The 21,456-nt window shown below is 32.0% G+C and overlaps 1 protein-coding gene across 10 annotated transcripts in view; it reads left to right on the forward strand.

The window, feature by feature from the left end:
- Positions 1 to 21,456, forward strand: part of LOC118181411 (insulin receptor-like) — a 64,822-nt gene that overhangs the window by 27,443 nt on the left and 15,923 nt on the right. For 3 of the 10 annotated variants that reach the window (XM_035350547.2, XM_035350546.2, XM_035350545.2), the window contains exons 12-16: positions 2,037 to 2,220; positions 4,117 to 4,295; positions 11,521 to 11,587; positions 15,671 to 15,732; positions 16,318 to 16,532. In XM_035350547.2, coding sequence (XP_035206438.1) covers positions 2,037 to 2,220; positions 4,117 to 4,295; positions 11,521 to 11,587; positions 15,671 to 15,732; positions 16,318 to 16,532 — 707 coding nt within the window. Of the gene's footprint in view, positions 1 to 2,036; positions 2,221 to 4,116; positions 4,296 to 11,520; positions 11,588 to 13,186; positions 13,353 to 15,670; positions 15,733 to 16,317; positions 16,533 to 21,456 lie in introns of those variants that run through there. The other 7 variants (XR_015040181.1, XR_015040180.1, XM_085812813.1 and 4 more) reach the window with 7 other exon arrangements.

The raw sequence follows: 21,456 nt of genomic DNA on the forward strand, positions 1-21,456 counted from the left end.
GACCACTTGATTTAAGTATTTGAAAACTTCTGTCGCGTTTTTATTAGGGATTATTTTTAAGAAACTGATTGTTTAATAGCATCTTTTTATTAAAGAAATACAGAGCATGAAGTAATAAACATTATTTCTTTAACACAAAATGAATATATAAATTTTTGTTATTTTATCAGTGTTTCAGCACGTAATTCATATTAGATATCTATCTGCTTTCATTTATTCATTATTGCAAGCTGCACTGCCCAAAACAGTTACCGCATTTTGTGATTTTGGACATTATTGCAGATGAAAAAATGTATTGTTAACTGATGCATCATGTACGTGTAAGATATGAGAAAAGAAAAAGAAGCAATGAATAAGGAATAATTAAACTTTATTGAGAATATTTATTGGTATACAAAAAAGAGTGCAATTTGTGCATATTATACAAACAAATGTATTGGATACAAATGAGTTTCAATAAGGGGTATGGTTTACCCTAACTGAAAGTAATGTCACACATCGACGAAGTAAGGAATCAGTGAGGCACTGGGGTATTCTCTCCCACTTCTGTAGAAGATAGTTTTCAAACTGCTGAATTATTTCTGGGGATGATAACCCTTCTTCCTAGAATATCTCAAAAATATTATGTTGGATTCATATCTGGAAAAAATGCTGGCCAATCCATTTGAAAAATTCCTTGATGAATTCATCCTGATTGCTTCAGTATAAAGGACCATAATAGGTCTAAGGATCTCATCCCTATATCACTGATCTGTTGGTGTTCCATTCCTGATAATGTACTGGTTGGTGCAGCCACTGATAGAAATACCGGCTCAGATTCATCACTCCACCGCCACCATATTCATGCACAAATGCAGGAGTATTCTGTGTACCAGGTTCTCTCCAGATGAGAATCTGCCTATTGTCTGGTTGTACACTGAAGTGGGACTCGTTTGGGAACTGCATGTTGCTCCACTCCTCTTGTCTCCATCTGATATGCTCTTGTGCCCACCTTCTGCAAGCAGAACTGTGGCCCTGTGTCAACAAGACACAAACCATATGTCCATGAGTGTATAAACCCTCATGATGGAGTCAGTTTTGAACAGTTTGAGTCAAAATTCTAGTACCAGTAGCCCTTTGAAGGTGATGTTGCAAGAAAGTTTCATTCATAAAAAGATTTCTTCTGGATGTTAGTGTTAAATGCCAATCCTCATTTTGTATTATTGCAGTTGTATTTTGTCTCAATCTTCAGTGACTATTTCCACTTTCCAAAAACCACTGCTATAATCTTGAAATAGCATTTTGAGAAACTCAAAATGCTTCTGCTTCGACGATTGTTTTTGATCCACCACTAAATGACTGATGGCCCTCCAGGTTACTGATTCAGCTAAGTCATTTTTCTGAAATGTCTTCACTGTTACAAAACATTCAATGCAGGTCAGTTGTTTTTAATCTTTTCCTGCAGAAAGAATGTTGTAGGTCACTTTTCACTCTTTGTCTAAAATGCGTATCTTTCAACATCACAGACAAAATTTGTGTGTTCCCGATTTGTAAACATTAAAATTTTTCTTTTTAACATCTTCTATTTCATTTTGTTAAAAAAGCTGTTGATTAGATGGTTCTTTCATACCAAACTCACAATATCCCCTAACTATTTTGAGTAGTGTATTAGAAGTTAGTACTGAGTAAAGTGTACAGAAGTCTTTCGAAGTTCCTTTTGATATTAGAAACATCTTTAGTAGGGTCTCAGTTTATTCAAATTGTGATGTGAGGTTACAATAAGTTGGACACCATACATTTATCATTTTCATCTTCTGATAAGTGTTCCCATTGCACAGAACATAAAATTTAATTACCTTCCAGGCCTGACAAATAGCAAGCTCACAAAATGGTTCTATTTAGCAAAGCAAATAAGATTATCTTTCAAATCTGTACCTGCTTAATAATTTCTTTTCCTGCTTTCATTTAAGAAGAGATTTTATGAACTTGCAAAGCATATTAATGCCTTACATTTTAAATTCCTTTTTATACTTATATAAAATTATTTATGTTCCAAGGAAAAGTTTGTGGCAAAGCGTTCTGGTACTGCTGATGTTCCTGCCCATTTGCTGCCTTTCTTATTACCTCTGAACAAAATCGAATTGTTGGAACCTCTAGGAGAAGGAGCATTTGGTATTGTTCATAAAGGCATCTTTCACAAGGGCAAAGACGAAGAACCAGTAGCAGTTAAAACATTTAGATGTAAGTTTAGAATAATGTATTTTGTTGAGTAAAACTGTTTCCTAAATTTTATGAATTCTGTAGTTCACATCCAGTATCAATTAGTCCCATTTTGTAGCAGTGTGAAATTAATATAAATTTTTATAAATATAAAATTTTAAAACAGTACATATTTCCATTTTTTAGAATTAATGTAAAAAATAACATAACCTCTCAAACTGTATCTTATATTCAGTTGTTAAAAAATTAATATTTTAACTATATTAATTCTAACAACTGAATATTAGATACAGTTGTTAATAAACTGTCTTATATTCAGGTGTTCGAATTAAACTTACTTCTCTTTTTACACAAAACTCCCTGAAGACTATGCACTGGAGGCACTATTTTAATCATGCATTTTTGCATTTACTGACAGATGCGTAGCTGGGGTTTTTAGCACCCGTGGGCAACTGAAGTTGTGCCCCTTTCTGCGTGCCAAGAATGGAAAACATTTCATTCTAAAATTTCGTAACATCAATTTGCCGCCTCCTGAATGTCTGAGCTCAGGAACAGATGTCTCCCTCTTGCCCCACCCTAGCTACGCCACTGCTTACTGAATTTCAAACTTTACACTTTTTCTTAATTATTCAGAGAGGTTTATTGCTTTTGCAAAATGGTTTAATTCATTACTAACTCATTATAATGGGCTGAATGCGTATTAGTCATAAATTTTTTATCTAATTCATTAATATTACCACCAGCTATTGCATCTAATAATGCATATTTGAAAATTGGTTTAGAGTGTGTGTGTGAGTTTATGGCAAAGCCTCAAGGGCTATCTGCCTAAGGGGAGGGATGCCTTTGTGGAGGACTTTCTAAGGGAAACTTGCTTGTATACACATTACACATGGGGAAAACCACGCAAACGCCCATGCAGCCAGCCCGTTCGCGGGATTCGAACCTCAGACCGAACTACCAGTGTTCAATGACTTTAGCGCTCGGCCGCTGGTGGGCCGAAAATTGGTTTAGAAATTTTTCTTGTGTTCCTTGAGTTATATTTGTCATTAATTGGCCTTTAAACATTTTTAAGTTTTCATTTTCAAATTTTAATTTTTGAAAATTTATCAGTAATATCTTCTTCATAATCAAGTCATTCACAGTATTTTTTTTTTTTTTTTTTATTTCTGCTACAAGCAGTGATAAGATGTTTAACCTTTCCTGTCATACTGAATCTCTTAAATAATTTTTAATTGATTTTAAAACAGTGAAAGATCCCTCTTCTGATTTAAAAACAGAGGAAGATCCCTTCTTCTGTTGTACCATTTATAGGCTTTTTCTTATACTGAAATGTATTTAAACGAACTCTTAATGATATTACTTGAACTTTGATAATTCAGTATTAGAAAAGAGATACGATGTAGTTACTTTTTATAAACTGCTACATATTATTTGCATTTTAAAATTTTGTTTTAATGCAGTTAAAATAAACTTATAGTCTAGTTCTTGAAGACAATTGTCACTGAAATTAATTTAAAGAAATTTTTCTTGAATAATCCTATGTTGTTATTGTGTATATAATATTCTTGTTAGGTCTTCAAATTTTGGAAAAAAAAAAAAAAAAAAAAAAAAACCACTTAAAATATATTGATATTTTTGGGTAATTTTCGCATTTTGCATCAATTTTTAATGAATTCCATCACTAATAATAATATAAAAGATACTTATCTTAAAATCTGCTTGATCGATTAAACTGATTATTTCAGTTAGTGTTTTGTCACTAACTGAACACACTACATTGTCTTTTAACAGCAAAAGTGAAGAAGTGTTATTCGTGTTGTATTTTGAAGAATATTTCTAAAGGAAAAAAATTTTATGCTTAAGTTTGCTATGTGATTTTTCTTATGTAGAGTTAATACTTTTATATTTTTCTTATAGCAGACAGCATTACAAGGCATCAATTGCTTGAAGAAGTAGCTATTCTGCAGGATATTGGAAGGCATAACAGAATTATCAAACTTATTGGATTCACTTTGGACATAGATAGGATGTATTTACTTCTAGAATTATGTCCACTAGGAGATTTACGCACTTGGCTTCTCAATGTATATGAAAAGGTGAGTTTCTTTCACAGAGAAGAGTCAGTCTTACATTTATAGTAAAATTTCAGTTACTTGAACTTTGATAATTCAAAATATTCAATAAATTGTGATGTTTTCTGCCAGACGAATGTAGTAAAATTAATGTTAAATTTACTGATAAGTCAAAATACTTCTTGTTAGAAAAATTCAGCTTATCAAATGCTTTCGAATATTGTTGAAATTATTCCATATATTTTTCATTTCCCAGTAAAATGAAGTGAGATCCAATCCCAGGTACACAAAAGCCCTGACTGCAACCTTTTTTTGTAGGCATACTGTTTTGCTAAATGTGAAATACTTTACACCCTTGTGATTTCCTCAGTTATTTTATAACTTCCAACAAGCAGTTTCAGTCGTATTTTCTGCAGATATTTAAAAATGCATTTTAAGATAAAAAATAACTCATGCAAATATTATCCATTTTATAGTTTCGAACTATGTATAACTCTATTTAACATATAAAGTTTTGGTACAGTCAAAAGTCTTTAATCCGGAATGATCTATAATCGGGACCTCAAATCTACAAACTTTCTGTGCACGCGTAAACGCATAATGCATTTAGGCATGTGCACAAAACCTTTACGCATGCGCATTTAATGTATAACGTATGGTATGAGCTAAGCTAAAATTATCTTATTATTTTTTGCAGACTGTTAGAGCAATTTTATAAAAGTAAGCTTGAACTTTAGATTACGTCAAATAGAATTTCTGATTCTAGAGCTGCCAAAGGATCTACAAAGCGAAAGCATGTTTCGATGTCCATTAAACAAAAAGTGGAATTGCTCCAAAAAATTGATAAAGGCATAAAGAAAGTGACAGAGAGGTGATTTGTTTCTCTAACCATTCCGAAATCTGTTTATTAATTTCACGCAGCTGTGCGGGGAAGGGGACGTCGCGGTGCGCAATGAACTAGAAGTAGATCTGTCAGCACTATCCTCATCTTCAGGGCAGATGTTTTTATTTTATTCGGCTTATAATTCCTTACTGAATGTAGAATTTCATCTCGATCACACAACCTTATCAAAGTCGCACAATAGCAATCGACAGTAAGTATGGCTATGCTTCAGGCACTCGATCAAAATAATGAATCATGGCTTGAACCTCCAAGCAAGACCACTTTTATAAATGTCTTATTATTTCAATCACTCTCATGCCTCTGTTAACTTATTCTTGCTACCTTTACAACCACTGCTAGACAACTAATGCCATCTGTCTACATTCTGGGCAAAAAGTATTTTATCCATAATAATTACTTTTCAAATGATAATGCCTGTAACCTTTGTTTTGGATCTACCTACATAGTTTCTCTGCCCAACAGTTTCAACTTTTCACATTTCACCTTCACATACTTTATTTACATATAATTTGGTTATTTATGATGGTTATTTATGAATATTCAATTGCACAGTAATATATTGTTGTTGCGTGCATATGGATTCATAATAGATTGAATATACACAGCTCCACCAATAGGAACATAAAATTAATTTTATCAAAAGAAGTACTTCAGAGTTCTGAAACTTTCAATAAAATTAGTCATACAGCTCTTCACAGTATCATAGAGTACAATCAGTGCTACTAAGAACGTTAAACACAATGCAGTGTGAAGAACATCTAAAGAACGTAGCTAACCCAGAGATATCTCAGTACTCTGAACTCATGCTGAACTTACTGTGAGCAGATGCTTTCTCTGGTCTCGTGTAGTTTTTACCGAGCAGCCGAGATATTTCTAGTATTTCTGCTTCTCAAAATTACTGAAAGGCCGAACAATTACAATTATGGTTGCAGCTACATAAAGCAGCAATTATTTATTCATTTATACCTATTAACATGGAAATATCTTGAATATTCCAATACAGTCGAAAGTCGTTAATCCAGACGTCCATGATCTATAATCTGGACCTCAAAGCTACAAACTTTCTGCGCATGCACATATGCATTTACACATGCGCATAATACCTTTACGCATGCACGTTTAATGTATAACGGACGGTATAAGCTAAGCTAAAATTATCTAACTATCTATTTCAGTTAATGTTGCTGATTGCATTGTTCCTTAATCTTCGAATTGGATCCGGCTTATTATTTTTTGCAGACTGTTAGAGCAATTTTATAAAAGTAAGCTTGAACTTTCGATTATGTCAAAAAGAATTTCCGATTCTAGAGCTGCCAAAGGATGTAGAAAGCGAAAGCATATTTCAATGTCCATCAAACAAAAAGTGGAATTGCTGCAAAAAATGGATAAAGGCATGTCCTTTTTTTCTAACCATTCTGAAATCTGTTTATCAATTTCACGCTGCTCTGCAGGGGTGGGGGGAAATGTCATGGCGCGCAATGAACTGGAAGTTGATCTGTCAGCAATATCCTTATTTTCAGGGCAGATATTTTTATTCTATTTGGCGTATAATTCTTTACTAAATGTATTTCATCTCGATGTATTCTGTCTTTGATATGATTTAAATCAATTTCCTCGTCATTATAAATATCACGAATATACATCAAATAGTTTTCTGGTTGCAATTTTCTAATTTCGACTATGTGCAATGTATGCTTTACGCATGCACGCATTGAAAGAAATGTTTAATAAAGTAAACAAATAAATATTAAGCTTTTTTTTTTATTTTGATATCCTTTAGATCATAATTGCTCTTTATTTCATAAATTACAGTTTTATATTTTTAATTTTATAATTTCTGCATGCCATCTTACCAGATTTAAATTGATGATCTATAATCCGGAATCGCCGAAGTCCCGATTAAAGACTTTTGACTGTATTGAAAAATATCTTTTCTAACTCACTTCTTCTATTAACTCTAGCAATCCGAAAACATGCACTGATCAGGGGCAAAAAATATTATGAGCCTTTTTTTGCCTTTATCTTTAATGTATACATTGCTTCTTATTTTTTAACTAAAACTGGATGAGTCTGATTTGTGTATAAATGCTTTTCTAATATTAATGAATACATAATGAAACATAATAAACACTATGAGATTTAGTTTTTGGACATTTAACTTGCGCTGCTGGACATAAACAAAATGTAAGCAAACTTTGCTATTTTTAATTTTTTTCACATTATTTTTTACTATACAGAAAGATGAGTGTTATAAGTAAGATGTTGTCAGCTTCTCCATGAGAGCAGTGTGATTTCACATCATTGCCGTTTTCTAAAAGAGTGTTTTTATTGTTTTTTTTTAAATGCTATAGCTCATAATCAAAGTTTATAATAGTTTGGATTATTGAATTTTAAAAAAGGCATGTCCAGGATTACCTGAACAAACCACATCCCAAATTAGATGGAGAGCATTCCAAGGAATGGAATCTTATGATCATTTACCCCTCTAAACTGCTTAATATGACATTTATAATTATGAATTTCTTCATCTTCAAATCAATTTATTTATGCTTCAGGGGTGTCAGCTCCCCTATACCAACAATGTTAAATTGGCCATTTTCAATGTATCTTTTCTCAAAATCTGCTGTAGATACACGCTTGAATTTTTTTATAATTAAAGTATACCTATCTGATTATACTGAAATGAGCTCTTGAAACATTTTGAATTTTAGAGTAATTTACAAAATACTTTGTTAGGCATAGTAAAATTTAGCACTTTTCTCACACACTTTTTTTTTTTTTTTAAATTTTTTTTCCTTAGCTTATCATAAAAAGCTCATTTCATTAAATATTAGGAAACCTAATAAATACGCCATAAAAATTTTAGATACCTGTGAGCAGTAGTTTCTGAGAAAAGGTACATAGAGTATAAAAAAAAAATCATGTTTGGTGAAAAACGCGTTTTTTTATGTAAAAATCCTCATTTATCAAAGTATTCGATGGCAAATTAAAATTATATTTTTTACAGTTCTAATTTTCCTAGAGATTAAAGAATGGTTTTTTAGAAAGATAAAAGTGTAGAGAATTTGAAAATGCAAAAAACCAAAATCACCATTTTTTAAAGATTTTTAGGTTCCAACACCCCTTAAAAGTGGAATAAAAGTGAAAACAAAATATTAGCAACACATGCCACTAAAACACATTCATACAATATTAACACAAGAATGCAGTAGTGTTTCCAAAAAGTACAAAAGTGTGACTACATAATTATGGATTTAACATTTCTCGTTTCATTTCTTTATTTCACCTTATTATTCTTATATATCAAAATTTTCTTCAAAAATATGTGCAATTATTTTTATATTGATTTCCAATATATTTATTTGAATATTTGTTTAGAATTCTAGATGTTTTTAGGCTTGATTTCTGGAAAGTATCTTTAAATCAAATATTTAGTTTCTCAGAACTCTTTTCTGTTTTCTTTAATTTTGTTTTATAGAAGCTCAATTGTACTTAGAACAGCTTGAAGAGAAATGAAGAGGTAGGGATGTTTTAAGGTACAACTCTGATATAGCCAAATTTCGCCAAATGTGGCGATATGTGTTCTGCACTGGTTTTTTGCATGATTGCATGTTTTATGGTAACCCTGCTGACGTTCTTTCATTCTGACGTTTCAAAATCTTTCGCTGGAGCTCGTTGGTTCGTGTCTGTGTCTGAGAGGATAGGGGGGAAAGATAAAATGGTGGAAGTTGTTGAATTGAAGTTGGGCAAAGGGAAATATCATTGTGGCCATCCTGTTGAGGGGCAATGGGTTATTCAGAGGTGTGGAATGAGGGTCTGGGGGAGATTATTCTTAGTGGCTGTGCATGATAGAAGTAGGGATTTGTGATTATTTGTGAACCATAGTATGAACTTTCTGGATAGTGTGTGTGGCTGTTATATAAATACGATAGTGATTATGTGGCAGTATGAAATTGGTATTTCTGCTGTTCGAAAAAGCATTAATTCATGGTAAGTGCATTTTATTTTATTTTTGTTCTTACTTTGTAGAATGTTATCTTCATTGTTTTTTAGTATGAGTTTCTGTAGTTATTGTTTTTTTTAATTGTTTGAAATTTATTTTAGTTTATTTTGTTGATTAGTGCGTAGTGTTCAAATTGTGCAATTAGTAGATGTTTTTTAAAGTTGAAACAGATCGCTGTGTACATGGTATTCTTTAAAATTTATTGTTGTTATGTTAATTTATTAAAGTGAGGTGTGCGTAGTTCATAGATTCGTTCGTTGCCTAAACTGTGCAATTCGTAGATGTTTTTTTAAGTTAAAACATATCGCTGTGTACATGGATTCTTGTCAAATATTTTTGGTTAGAAACTTTACGTTTTTGCTCTCTAAATTTTTTGTTTTTGTTTTGGATTTTTAGTTTAACCTTTAACCGATGTGAGTGGTCTCTGAGACCGCACGACATTTTCCATTAAATGCTTCCACCCCTTAGAATAATTAATGGGTATTGCCATTCTTAGTACCTTCCTAAACCATTTGTCCAAGGTTACATACCAAGTTGTATTTGGCTAACTCTATTTCTTCTTTCATTTTTTAAAATTTCCCCCCCCCTCAGTGGTCTGTGCAACCGATCACAGCAGATACTATTCAAATTTCAGCCGATAAAGTTCATTTTTCGTTGTGGTTACATATTCTGCTTTTTTATAAATATTCTTGAAATGGCTTCAAATGCATGCAGGAAATGTTCTATATATCTTACCCAAGACCAAATTGAATAAATAGTTTGAAATTGGTCGAATTGACAGTTCTCTGATGAAAGTTCCCATGATGAAATTATTAAGAGTGACCACGACACAAATTGAGAAATATCTGCCGATGAAAATGAAAATCCATAATCTCCTTCTACAAGAGATTTTTTTATTGGAAAAAATGAATTCAAATGCTCTATTCAAGAGCCCGACAAGGGTGTTCGAACTCGTAGTCATAATATAAATCTTCGTTCAATCTATTCAACTGCTTGTCGAACCCGACGTTGGCCTATGGCAATATTCTTCAGAAACTTGGATATCTGTGCAATAAATGCATTCGTATTATTTCAATCTTATCCCATTGGTTCCGAAAATGAAACGAAAAGATTTCATTAGCAATTCAGTTGGTGCAGTCTCATGTAAAACAGAGGATAACTTCATGGTTTTTACCTAAAGAACTCAAACTTACAATAAGAAGAGTTTTCAGAATAAATGATGATGAAGGAAACATTGCGATCGAAGACCATAAATTAGACAAAAAAAGAACGTGCTATATTTGTCCACCGAGCAAGAAAAGGAAAACAGCTTACAAATGTATAATAGCATGCAAAGAACCAGTGTGTCTACCATGCAGTAGAAAAGTATGTTAAAAATGCAGCTCGAATTATAATTTTTAAAATAAAAATTAATTTTCTATATTCTTATTAAAGCAATGTTATCGCAAATTTTAATGTAAAATAAAAAAGTTGAATTTTAAAATTTACTTCTTCCATCCAGATGCGTAAGGGAAGGAATTATTATAGTATATATTTTACTTTAATGAACTGATTTAAGTACAAAAACTGCTTTATATCTTCATGAAAAAGTTAAATATATGAAATTAAATAACATTTATTCAAATACGAAAAATAAAACAATATCTTATTTTGTTTTTAGCAGAAGCGGTCTGAGAGACCGCTCATAGTAGTTATGTGACAATTTGAGTCACAGCAGTTTAAGGTTAAATTATATGTTCAAAACATAGTTTCTGCATGTGCAAAAACCACATTTTTGGAGACATTTTAGGACATTGAAATGTAGACAAAAAATTTAGATAGTAATATGGCAGCGTGGGATGTTGACGAGAAATTTGGCAACTTGAGGGCGCATATCAAAATAGTTCCTGTTTTAAATATGTTCACTCAGATGATTATGATAGTGATGGTGATGGCAAAAGATGACATCATATGGGTGGACAATATTAAAATCTTGCTAAAAATATAAAAGATTAATCCATGTTATGTAATTAGCCTTATACTTGCTTAAAGAGGAGGAAAAAATCACACATTATGCTAGTTTAATGCTCTTAAGGTTTTATTTGGGATAAATAGCTACATTTAAAGTAACTCTATGATCATTTTGATCGGACAGTACAGTATTGTTTGCAGAAAGGTATTCAGTAAAACTTTAATTTTATTAGTATTGCGTAAATTTTAATTAGATATATGTCAGTTTTGTTTCCAAATTTATTTGATTCTAATCAGATAAGATTTTTCCAAATAAGTTTTCTTTTGGACTTTTTAAATTTTGGCAATGCACAACCTCCATTACCAATATTCTGCAATTTTTTATCTTGCAGGTAAAGTACGAAATTGATCGTTGTACAAAATTTCCAGTTACAGATCGACCTCGACAATACCCAAGTGGTGAGGTTTTTTTTTTTTTAAATTATGAGAGTATTTTATATTTTGAACATATTTTATTATGGTGGTCATATTTCAAAATACTAGCAATATTATTATATATTTAATCAGAGTTTTAAAATTGTGCATTACCAAAATTTAAAAATACCTTTGTAAATTTTATTTCTTAAAGATGCATTTTCTATAGCAAACCTGCCAAGTAAGTATTATTTATAACCTTAAAGCACATACATGCATTTGGGAAATAGTACATGTGAGGGTAAGCATTACCCCAAGCTAAATACCATAAAAATCCCACAGTTGAAAAATAGGTTTAATTTAAATTGATCCATTGTATTCTCAATTCCTTAACATCTTCCTTTCTACTACTTTTCCTTTCACATTTATGTTGACATTTATATGGTTGAATATTAAATATTAAACTATGTTATAATTTTTCATATCACAAATCTAATAATGATTTTTACAACAAAACTGAGAAAATTAACATATGTTCACAAAGAATGGTTTGAAGTTCAATACAATACATACAGTACATTAGAAGTTCAGTCCTGTAATGACTGACAGAAATTTTTTATCGTAGTCTGCTTTCTTGATGAGTGCTGTTTCTTAACTGCCAAGTCTTCTATTTTTATAGCATCACTATGTTGATTCCTGTATCTCCTTGTTGCTTAATATATAGAATTGCAGTTTGACTTCATTGTTATTAGAAATTCTGCACAGTCAATAACTTTTGCTTGATCTTGATCTTCAGTTTTGTTTTCACCACAAATGAAAAGAACAATAATTTCTTCATCAGTTATTTCATATTGATCATCATCCTTCATTCAGCTTCCGATTTCTAATCAAAGATGCATTTTCATGTCCAGGGATATGAACACTAAAAGTAGAATGGTTTCTTCAGTGTTCATCTTCTCACCACTGCCTTGAAGCTTCTTTCATGAGTTGACAATTGTTGTAGCTCTTATGTCAGCCCAGGCCCTAACAATCCAATAAGCACTATCCTTTACACTGATGCATTTCAATTTTTAGCCCAAAGGGGCAATTTGCCAATGAATATTAATTTCATTTTGTCATTTTGCGTCATCCACTATAACATGTCGTTTCGCTTTTCAAATTGTTGCCACTAAATATTAGAGTCCTGCATTGTATTTAAAGAAATTAAATAATAAAGAATCCGCATGAATGTATGTATGTTTCTCACATTGCGAAAAAATTACCTAGAGACATCAAATCTTGAATAATGTAGCGCTCGAATATGGACATCTGGAAGTCCAAATTTGGAATTTGTTTTATTTCATATTTTGTAAAACTTTAAAGAATTTTTGATTAACAAATTCAAAGTGAGCAATGGCAATATAGTGAGAGGAAAAAATATATTTATCTCCAACGTGTGAGACTGTGTAGTGGAAATTTTAAAAATATGCTCTTTTTTACTATTTTGTGATATCACGTTGAATTGAGTTTTATGATTTAAGTGTGACAAATATGATATTTAATAAATAAAGGTAATGCACAAAACATTAAAAAAATGCCACTTTTGGCAAAATATAAGATCTTAAAGCTGTCAGATTTTTTAATCATATTTTCTCTTTTTTCCAGTTGTGCGCAGTAGTTCCTTCTTAGCATTTTCAAAATGCTCTGCTTCTTAGGTTGGCATATAGTGGCTACACTGGTGGGAGCAGAAACATCGCTTTAATGTCACCATCTTGAATTTCCTCTGCATCATATGTTGGAGCATTATCTAGCAACAAAACAGCTTTTCTGAGTAAATTATTTTCTTTCGAAAACTTCTCTGTTGAAAGAATGAATTTTTTAAAAGAAAACTTCTTAAAAAACTAATCTTTGAAAATTTCACTGCTCATCCATGTGCTTTCCTGACAATAGTATTTCCCAGGAAGGGTGATTTTTGAAATTGTTACAGACTCTAGGATTTTGGGACTTTCTAATCATTACAGTTTGTGGTAGTTCCTGCTAAAACTGTTCAGGTTTTCTATACTGTGCTTACTGTTAAAGCTGCTGCCATAGTTCTGACTGCAAGATTCTTACTAGGTAAAATTTGTAATTAAGACCTGGCTCAGCACATTTAAGTATCTGATCATCTGTTAGGCTTTCAGTTTCAATTCATTCTTGAAATGTTTTCTTGAATGCCTTAATCTCTTTTAAATTAAATTACAATTTTTCACCCCAAGCACTTAACTAATGGATGATACCATAGTGTTTCTTCCACTGATCGAGCCAACTTTGTAATCTGGTCCCCTTCATTGAAATACTGGGTTTTAACAAAAGTTTCCAACCACCATAAATATCCTCTGTGCAAACAGTTCACATGGGCATCTTTAATCATAGTTTGTCAAACAATTTTTGGCATTTGAAAGAAAGATACTTGCTTTAGAACACTGTGTTGTGAAATTTGTAAAAAATATTGTTATCATTAATTACAAGGTATCTGAATTGGAATTATGCTGTCAGTTTAGAACCAGTCCATTTTAGACGCCTTAGTTTATAGGCGTCTAAAATAAAAACTATAATGCTGTCAGATTAGAACCATCATTTACTTGCAGTTCTGTTTCAAAAAGTCAGCTACAGAATGGCACCAAGTTATGTGTACAGCTTTAGATACTAATGCTGTATCATATGACATTGTGTAGGTTTGGTACTGGAAGTTCAAAAACCAAGGATTACGACATTCAAGAAGCAGAGTGTTCTGGCCTACCTACTGATGTTGATGAGGCCCGCTTGCTAAAACTCGTGGAAGAAGATCAGTATGCAACCACTCGAGAGCTTGCTAAGGTGTTAGAACCATGTCCATTAGTCGTTCTATGCATCAAATGAACTTGACGTACAAGTTCACTCCCTGGGTGTCGCATGAGTTGACCCATCCAGATAAGGATAGACATGTTTGGGCCTGCAACTAATCTGTTTGAATATCAGCATAAGGACAAAATTCTGAACCAGATCGTCAGTTGTGATGAAATGTAGATTTATTTCAAAGACACAGGCCGAAAAGGGGTTTGTCTGCGCCCGGTGAGTCCATCAGTTGCGCGATTTGAGCATTGCAAAATGCAATTTGACTAACAAAAAAAAACAAAAAACAAATTTTTTTTTTTAATTTTGTAGTTACATAGTTAACTGTGACCAAGACTAACTATATTTTTACATTATTATAGAAAAAAAAAAAAAAAAAAAGGTAGAATTCACTACTGCTTTCCATTTTCTTCCTCAATAGTCAGCATTATAAAACGGTCTAGCGAATATAATTGTAATGCACCTAATTTTTTAAATATTAAGCTAGTTGGTAAGTGAAAATAAACACTAAAAACCTTCAAAAAAAATTTTTTTTTTATTTTGTTCTTAATTATATTTCTAAATTGCATTCCTTCCACCTGCTTGGAATTTTGAATCGATGTATATTTATTGCAAAAACTAGACACCTTTCTTATATTATATTCTCTGATATAATAAAGAATGTCCAATAAATTTGGAAACATTAAAAAATTACATAAAATCAACAAACTGGCATATCGGAGTGTGATTTACACACAAAGGCTAATTACAAATCATGTATTTTATGGTGCAAGAATAAATTTTAGTTGACATTTCTATAAATAAATGGCACTATTAATAATAGTATATGAATATAATGAGAAAATATTAGGATGTGTGGCATTATTTGTATTTATGAGCATATTACAGTGTCATTAATAATGCAGTAGTCCATCACGTTTTATGATACTAATGGCACATCTTTAAGTGAAAATTCAAACTAAAATTTGCTTAATGCCCCCCCCCCAATTCTCCTTCAAGCTGCAAATTGCAGTCTTAAGTTATAGATGATAAATCTCGAATTACAAACTTCATTCTAATAAGCCAACTGGTTGATTCTATGTAATTTTTAAAATGTATCTAAATTTATGGGACACCTTGTAGTATTTTAATTCTTTTCTTATTTTTCTAAATTAAGAATTTTTCGCATTCAAAAGATTCCTGGAGAAATTCTGATAATTTGCTAATAAATATTTTTTATTCATCTTCAATTTTATGTGATTTTATTATTAATATTTTTTAATATCTGTATTCTTGCAGAGCAAACACGTAATTATGGGAAAAAATTAGGCATATTTATTTACCAAGTTGCTGAAGGCATGGTAATATTTTTTATTATTTAAAATTTAAAAAATATTCCTTTTATGTGAAGACACTACATATAATTTGTTACAATTTCTGTTGAATTGAATTAATTTCTCATTCTTTAATATATATATTTCTGGACAATATATTATCTTCTAATATCAATGAAATCAAAATTGCTGAGGAATTCTATGTTAATTTTTTATTTATGAGCTGCATTTTGAATTAAAATTTATATGAAGTAATTTTGCTTTTAAAAAGCTCATGGAATATTTTAAATGCTAAATTAAATTGAACTGAAACATTAATGTGTGTGATTAATGTTTAAAAAAAAGATTTCGTTATTACATTCAAAATTTTAAAAAATTCAGGTAGGTATTCCATGTTTGGTTAATAACTGCAGCAAATTTCAAAATAACATTTATTTCACTAATTTTGGATCATATATCTCATTAAAGAGGAAACTAAATTGAGGAGATCATATTTTAAAATCTAAAATCTATATTTTCCTAAAGTGATAATTTTTAACATATAAATCAATAATTTCTCAAAGCATAAAATATTTCCTGTGAACTTTTTACCATATACTTTTAAAATTTCAGGAATATTTATCTTCTCTCAAAATGATTCACAGAGATATAGCTGCTCGTAATATTTTGTTAGAGACTGAAAATTCTGTGAAGATTTCTGATTTTGGGCTGTCTAAAGATGCGTATACAACTAAAAATTACATTTCCTGCAGCAATCAAAGATTGCCGATCAGATGGATGGCTCCAGAAGCAATTGAAAGGAAAAAGTTCAGTACATTTACTGATGTGTATGTAAAAGCTTTATAATTTAAAAAATATTTTCTAAGTGTTTTTAAAAGCTGTAAATTTTATTTTTTGAATTTGAGGCTGAAATATAATATGGCATATTTTGATTGAATTGACTAAAACTAAATGATCGATTTTCCATATCTGAATTGTGACTTTTTATCCAGTCGATTAATAGAGACATACCAGTATTTAAGTCTTGATGCATTTTTGCTGCCAGATGAAAAAACTCACATTTTAAAGAGAGCTGCACTTGATTAGGAAAAATTCTCATCATATAGTTATTATAACTAAAAATTTTTTTCAAAATATCCGAAAGGACTCAGATTTTAATGGTTGCCCAAAAGGGTTTGTAAAGGTTTTTCTATACTTTTCCTGAGCTCGCAGTCTACCAATCTCCTGCTACACTCACTCCTCTAATCCATTTTCTTTGCCTTTTTTTTTTTTATTGTTAACCATCATTTTCTTTGCACTTATGCCATATACAGTTCAACACCAAAACTACAAAAATTATAAAAGCAGCAGAATTCCCAATAAAGTGTTGGCACACACTCTTCTGTTTTTTCCAACCTGTTCTTACTTCTCAGATCAATTGTACAGTTTTCTTAGTAAGATGACTAGCAAAGCCTTTTCTTTTTATTATGGACATTTTGTGTGGTAAATTTATTAATTACCATATTTGCCGCCGTATAAGGCTCACTTTTTACTTCCTTGTACGAAGTAAAAAGTGTTGTAAAACATTTTTTATAGCCTCGAAATTTCACAACAAATTAATAAAAATAGAGAGCAAAATGATTCTTCTTACCTTGTATCCAGCGCAGCATCAAACGAGTTCATACCTAATTAACTTGTAATCTAAAATAGGTGTAGACGGAAATTGTAAGATTACAAAACACGTTCTTTATTAATACATGAAAAATAGATAATAATTCGTTAGTATTCCAAATACATATTGAAAAAGGAGTTATATTATAGAGAGTGTCATATCACTGTCCTTTCCTGAAGGAGTGAGAAAAGTAAGTGTAAAGAATAAGTGTGTTACACAATTAACTCTTTTGCAAGGTTTCCAGTTCATACAGTTTATTGCGCTATCGGTGACAGTCCATCACTATATGCATACCAACACCCCTACTTGATGGGCAGGGTCGCCATTTGCAGCGATTCTCGGAAGTTTCTCGAACACAGGTTTGCCTAGTGGTTTGGTGAGTAGATCTGCAATCATGTCGGAGCTTCTGCAGTAGTCTAGGCTCAAGATCCCGTTTTGTTGAAGTTCACGCAAGTAGTGGTATTTCACGTCTATATGCTTTGTTCTGGAGCAATTTTTCTCCGTTTGTGATAGTGTGATGCATGATTTGTTATCTTCATAGAGAGTAATTGCCAGATTTTGTTTTAGTCCTAGATCTTTAAACAAATTTAACAGCCACTGTGCTTCTTGTGTTGTATTAGCTGCCGCAATATATTCTGCTTCAGTGCGATGCAGTTTTGACATTTGCTGCTCCATGAAATGCAGTTATTTCCTAGTTTGAATATGTATCCACTAATGGATTTTCTTGTTGTTCTGTCATTTGCCCAATCTGCATCTGAATACGCAGTTAGTATAGGTTCTTGAATTTTGTTAAAGACCAACTTAAAGTCTTTAATTGTGTGCAAGTATCGAATTACTTTCTTGACAGCATTCCAATCTGTGTTCCAAGGTTTTTCATTTCTTCTACTCAGTAGATTGACTGCACATGCTATATCTGGTCTGCTGATTGTTGCAATATATAATAATGCTCCTACTGCTTGTCTATATTCTGTATTATCCTCTAGAAGGTCATCTTCAGCTTCTAGTTTGCAGTAATTTGTTTCCATTGGCATATATGTTGGTTTTTCATTCTGAAGTCCAAACTTTTGAACTGTTTCTTCGATTTTATTCTTTTGGTTTATGGCAAAAGTTCCATCTTTAAATCTTTCAATGTTTATGCCGAGGTAGTAGTTGACTTCTCCTAGGTTTTTGATTTCGAATTTAGATTTTCAATTGTTGGATTTTTTTCATTACATCTTCTTCTCTTTCACTTCCTACAAGTATATGAGATACATATAATATTATAAACGTGAATTTTCCATTGATATTTTTGTAAAACAAGCATGGGTCTGCTTTACTTTGTTTAAATGACATATTTAGAAGTAATTTTCCAATTTTCAGATTCCAAGCTCTGGCGGCTTGTTTTAAACCACATATAGATTTCTTCAGCTTTCAAACTTTATTTTCATTTCCAGCCTTTGAGTATCCTTCGTGTTGAGTCATATAAATTTCTTCTTCTAGTTCTCCATGAAGGAAAGCTGTTTTGACATCGATATGTCTGACAGACATGTTTTTATACGAAGCTGCACACAGGAAGGCTCGTAGCATTGTGTATTTTACTACAGGAGCAAAGGTTTCATCATAGTCAGATCCAAATTTCTGGCTAAATCCTTTTGCGACTAATCTGGCTTTGTATCTTTCAATTTTTCCTTCTGCATTGAGCTTTGTCTTAAAAGACCATTTACATCCTATTGGTTTTCTTTCCTTTGGTAAATCAACTAATTCCCAAGTGTTGTTTTCTTCTAGTGAATTAATTTCTTCTCGAACAGCTATTAGCCATTTCTTTTTTTCATTTTCTTCCAAACTTTGAAATTCCTTCCAGGTTTGGGGTTCGGAGGAGATTGGATATTTGGCATGGAATCCGTAGCAATCAGGAGGTTTACCTTTTGTGAGTCTGTTCAATCTTCTGAGTTCCAAAGGTTCTTCTTCATGTTCTGATATTTCTTCCTCTTTTGGTCGTTCTGTTTTTATTTCTTCCCGTTCTGAGCTTTCTTCCTTAGAATTTTCTTCATCCTGGTTTAAAGAGATGCCTACAGGTTCGTCAGTTTCAGTGTCTTCAATAAGTCGTACAGATCGACTTATTATAATTTTGTCTCCAGGAATTAAAATTCTGTAGCCTTTACTTCTGCTGTCGTAGCCAACGAGTATTCCTTCTATCGCAGTATTATCCAGTTTACCTCTTTTAGATTTATGGATGTAAGCGAAAGCCTAGCACCCGAAAGTCCTCAGATGAGAGAGTTTGGGTTTCTTGTTATTCCATTATTCGTATGGAGTTTTTGCATTTGGTTTTGTAGGCATATGATTCTGTAAATAATTTGCAGTCAGCACTGCTTCGGCCCAGTATCTGTGAAGTTGACCTGAGTCAGCTAAAAGACATCTTGTCATCTCCATCAAAGACCTATTTTTGCGTTCACTGACCCCATTTTGTGCTGGACAATACGGTACAGTAAGCTGGTGATTTATACCATGTTTTTATAAGATATTCTTCAAGTTCCTTACTTGTGTAATCACCACCGTTATCACTTCTTAGCGTTTTTACTTTTCTCCCGAATTTATTGTTTGTAAGAGCAATAAGTTGTTTTAGTTTAGAAATTACTTCATTTTTCTTTTTCATTAGGTAAATCATTGTGAACCTGCTGTAATCATCAATAAAAGTTACGAAGTATAGGTATCCACTGACAGACGGTGTTTGTACTGGTCCTAAAACATCAGTGTGAACGAGTTCTAGCGGCTTAGATGCTCTGAATTTCGATTTTTTGGGATACAGAAAATCAGTTAGTTTACATTTTATGCACTGAATGCATTTGGTATCATGTTTACAATTATCTAGTTTAATTCCTTCAGCGAGTTCTTTGTTTACAAGTTGCTTGATTTCGTCATTGTTTCTGTGGCCAAGGTGTCTATGCCAAAGTTGAACACAGTTCTCATTTTTGCACTGAAATGCTACATGAGCTGATGGTTCATTATGCCTGTCTATTGGTTTAATTTGGTAAAGATTATTAGTTGCATGACATTCTAGAATAATTTGACCTCCTTTCGCGATCATACATTTATTTCCTTCAAACAGAGCAGAAAGTCCTTTTTCCGTTATTTTCTTAATTGAGATTAAATTCGTTTCTAATTTAGGAGCGTATAAAACTTCCGATAAGAGAACTTCAGTTATTTTTTGTTTAGCATTTAATGTTTTAAAACGGACAGTTCCTATCGCCGTTGATTTAATACATTGTCTATTCGCAGTTATAATATCTGACGGATTTATGGGTTTACATTCCGTGAAATATTTCTTATTATTTACCAGGTGGATACTTGCTCCACTGTCGAAAATAAAACTCTCGGATGATTGATGTACGGTGTAGTTAATAGACAGAGCGATGCTGTCACATCTGGATTCGATTTCCGGTGTTTTAATTTTTGTTTGTTGTTGATTCATCGCGAGGTTACCTACATTCTTTGCTTGCCGTGTTTTAGGATCCGTGTATGTTTTCTTTCAGTTTTGGTGCGGTTCATTTTTTTGTTTCGATTTTAGATGATAACACTCTGATCTAAAATGGTTATTTTTATGACAATATGAACAAAACTTTTCTTTCTTTGTCTTGTTTTGAAATGAGGCTTTAAATGCCTTTGAATCTGATGAATTATTTTCAACTCTCTTGTTAAATTCGTCAATTAATTTCCCTTTTAAGAATTCTGGATTCAGTTCCGATTCTGCTCTGGCTTCAAGAGCCGTAATGAGCGTATCGTAAGAACTAGGCATTGAACAAAGCAAAAGTGCCAAAATGTGTTTGTCTTTTATGTTCTCACCTATTGATCTGAGTTTATCGACTAACTCCAGTAATGTATTTATATGTGTTTGCATATTTCCGTGTTCTTCAAGCTCCAAATTGTAAAGCTTTCGCAAAAGAAATACAGTCAAAAGTTGTTAATCCGGACTCGTCGGGACTTCAGCGATTCCGGATTATAGATCATCAGTTTAAATCTGGTAAGATGGCATGCAGAAGTTATAAAATTAAAAATATGAAACCATAATTTATGAAATAAAGAACAATTATGATCTAAAGGGTATCAAAATTTACAAAAAAAAA

The sequence above is a fragment of the Stegodyphus dumicola genome, chromosome 3 (genome assembly GCF_044657685.1).
Source record: "Stegodyphus dumicola isolate Sdum_Otavi_A_Nest chromosome 3, ASM4465768v1".
Classification (NCBI taxonomy): Eukaryota; Metazoa; Arthropoda; class Arachnida; order Araneae; family Eresidae; genus Stegodyphus; species Stegodyphus dumicola.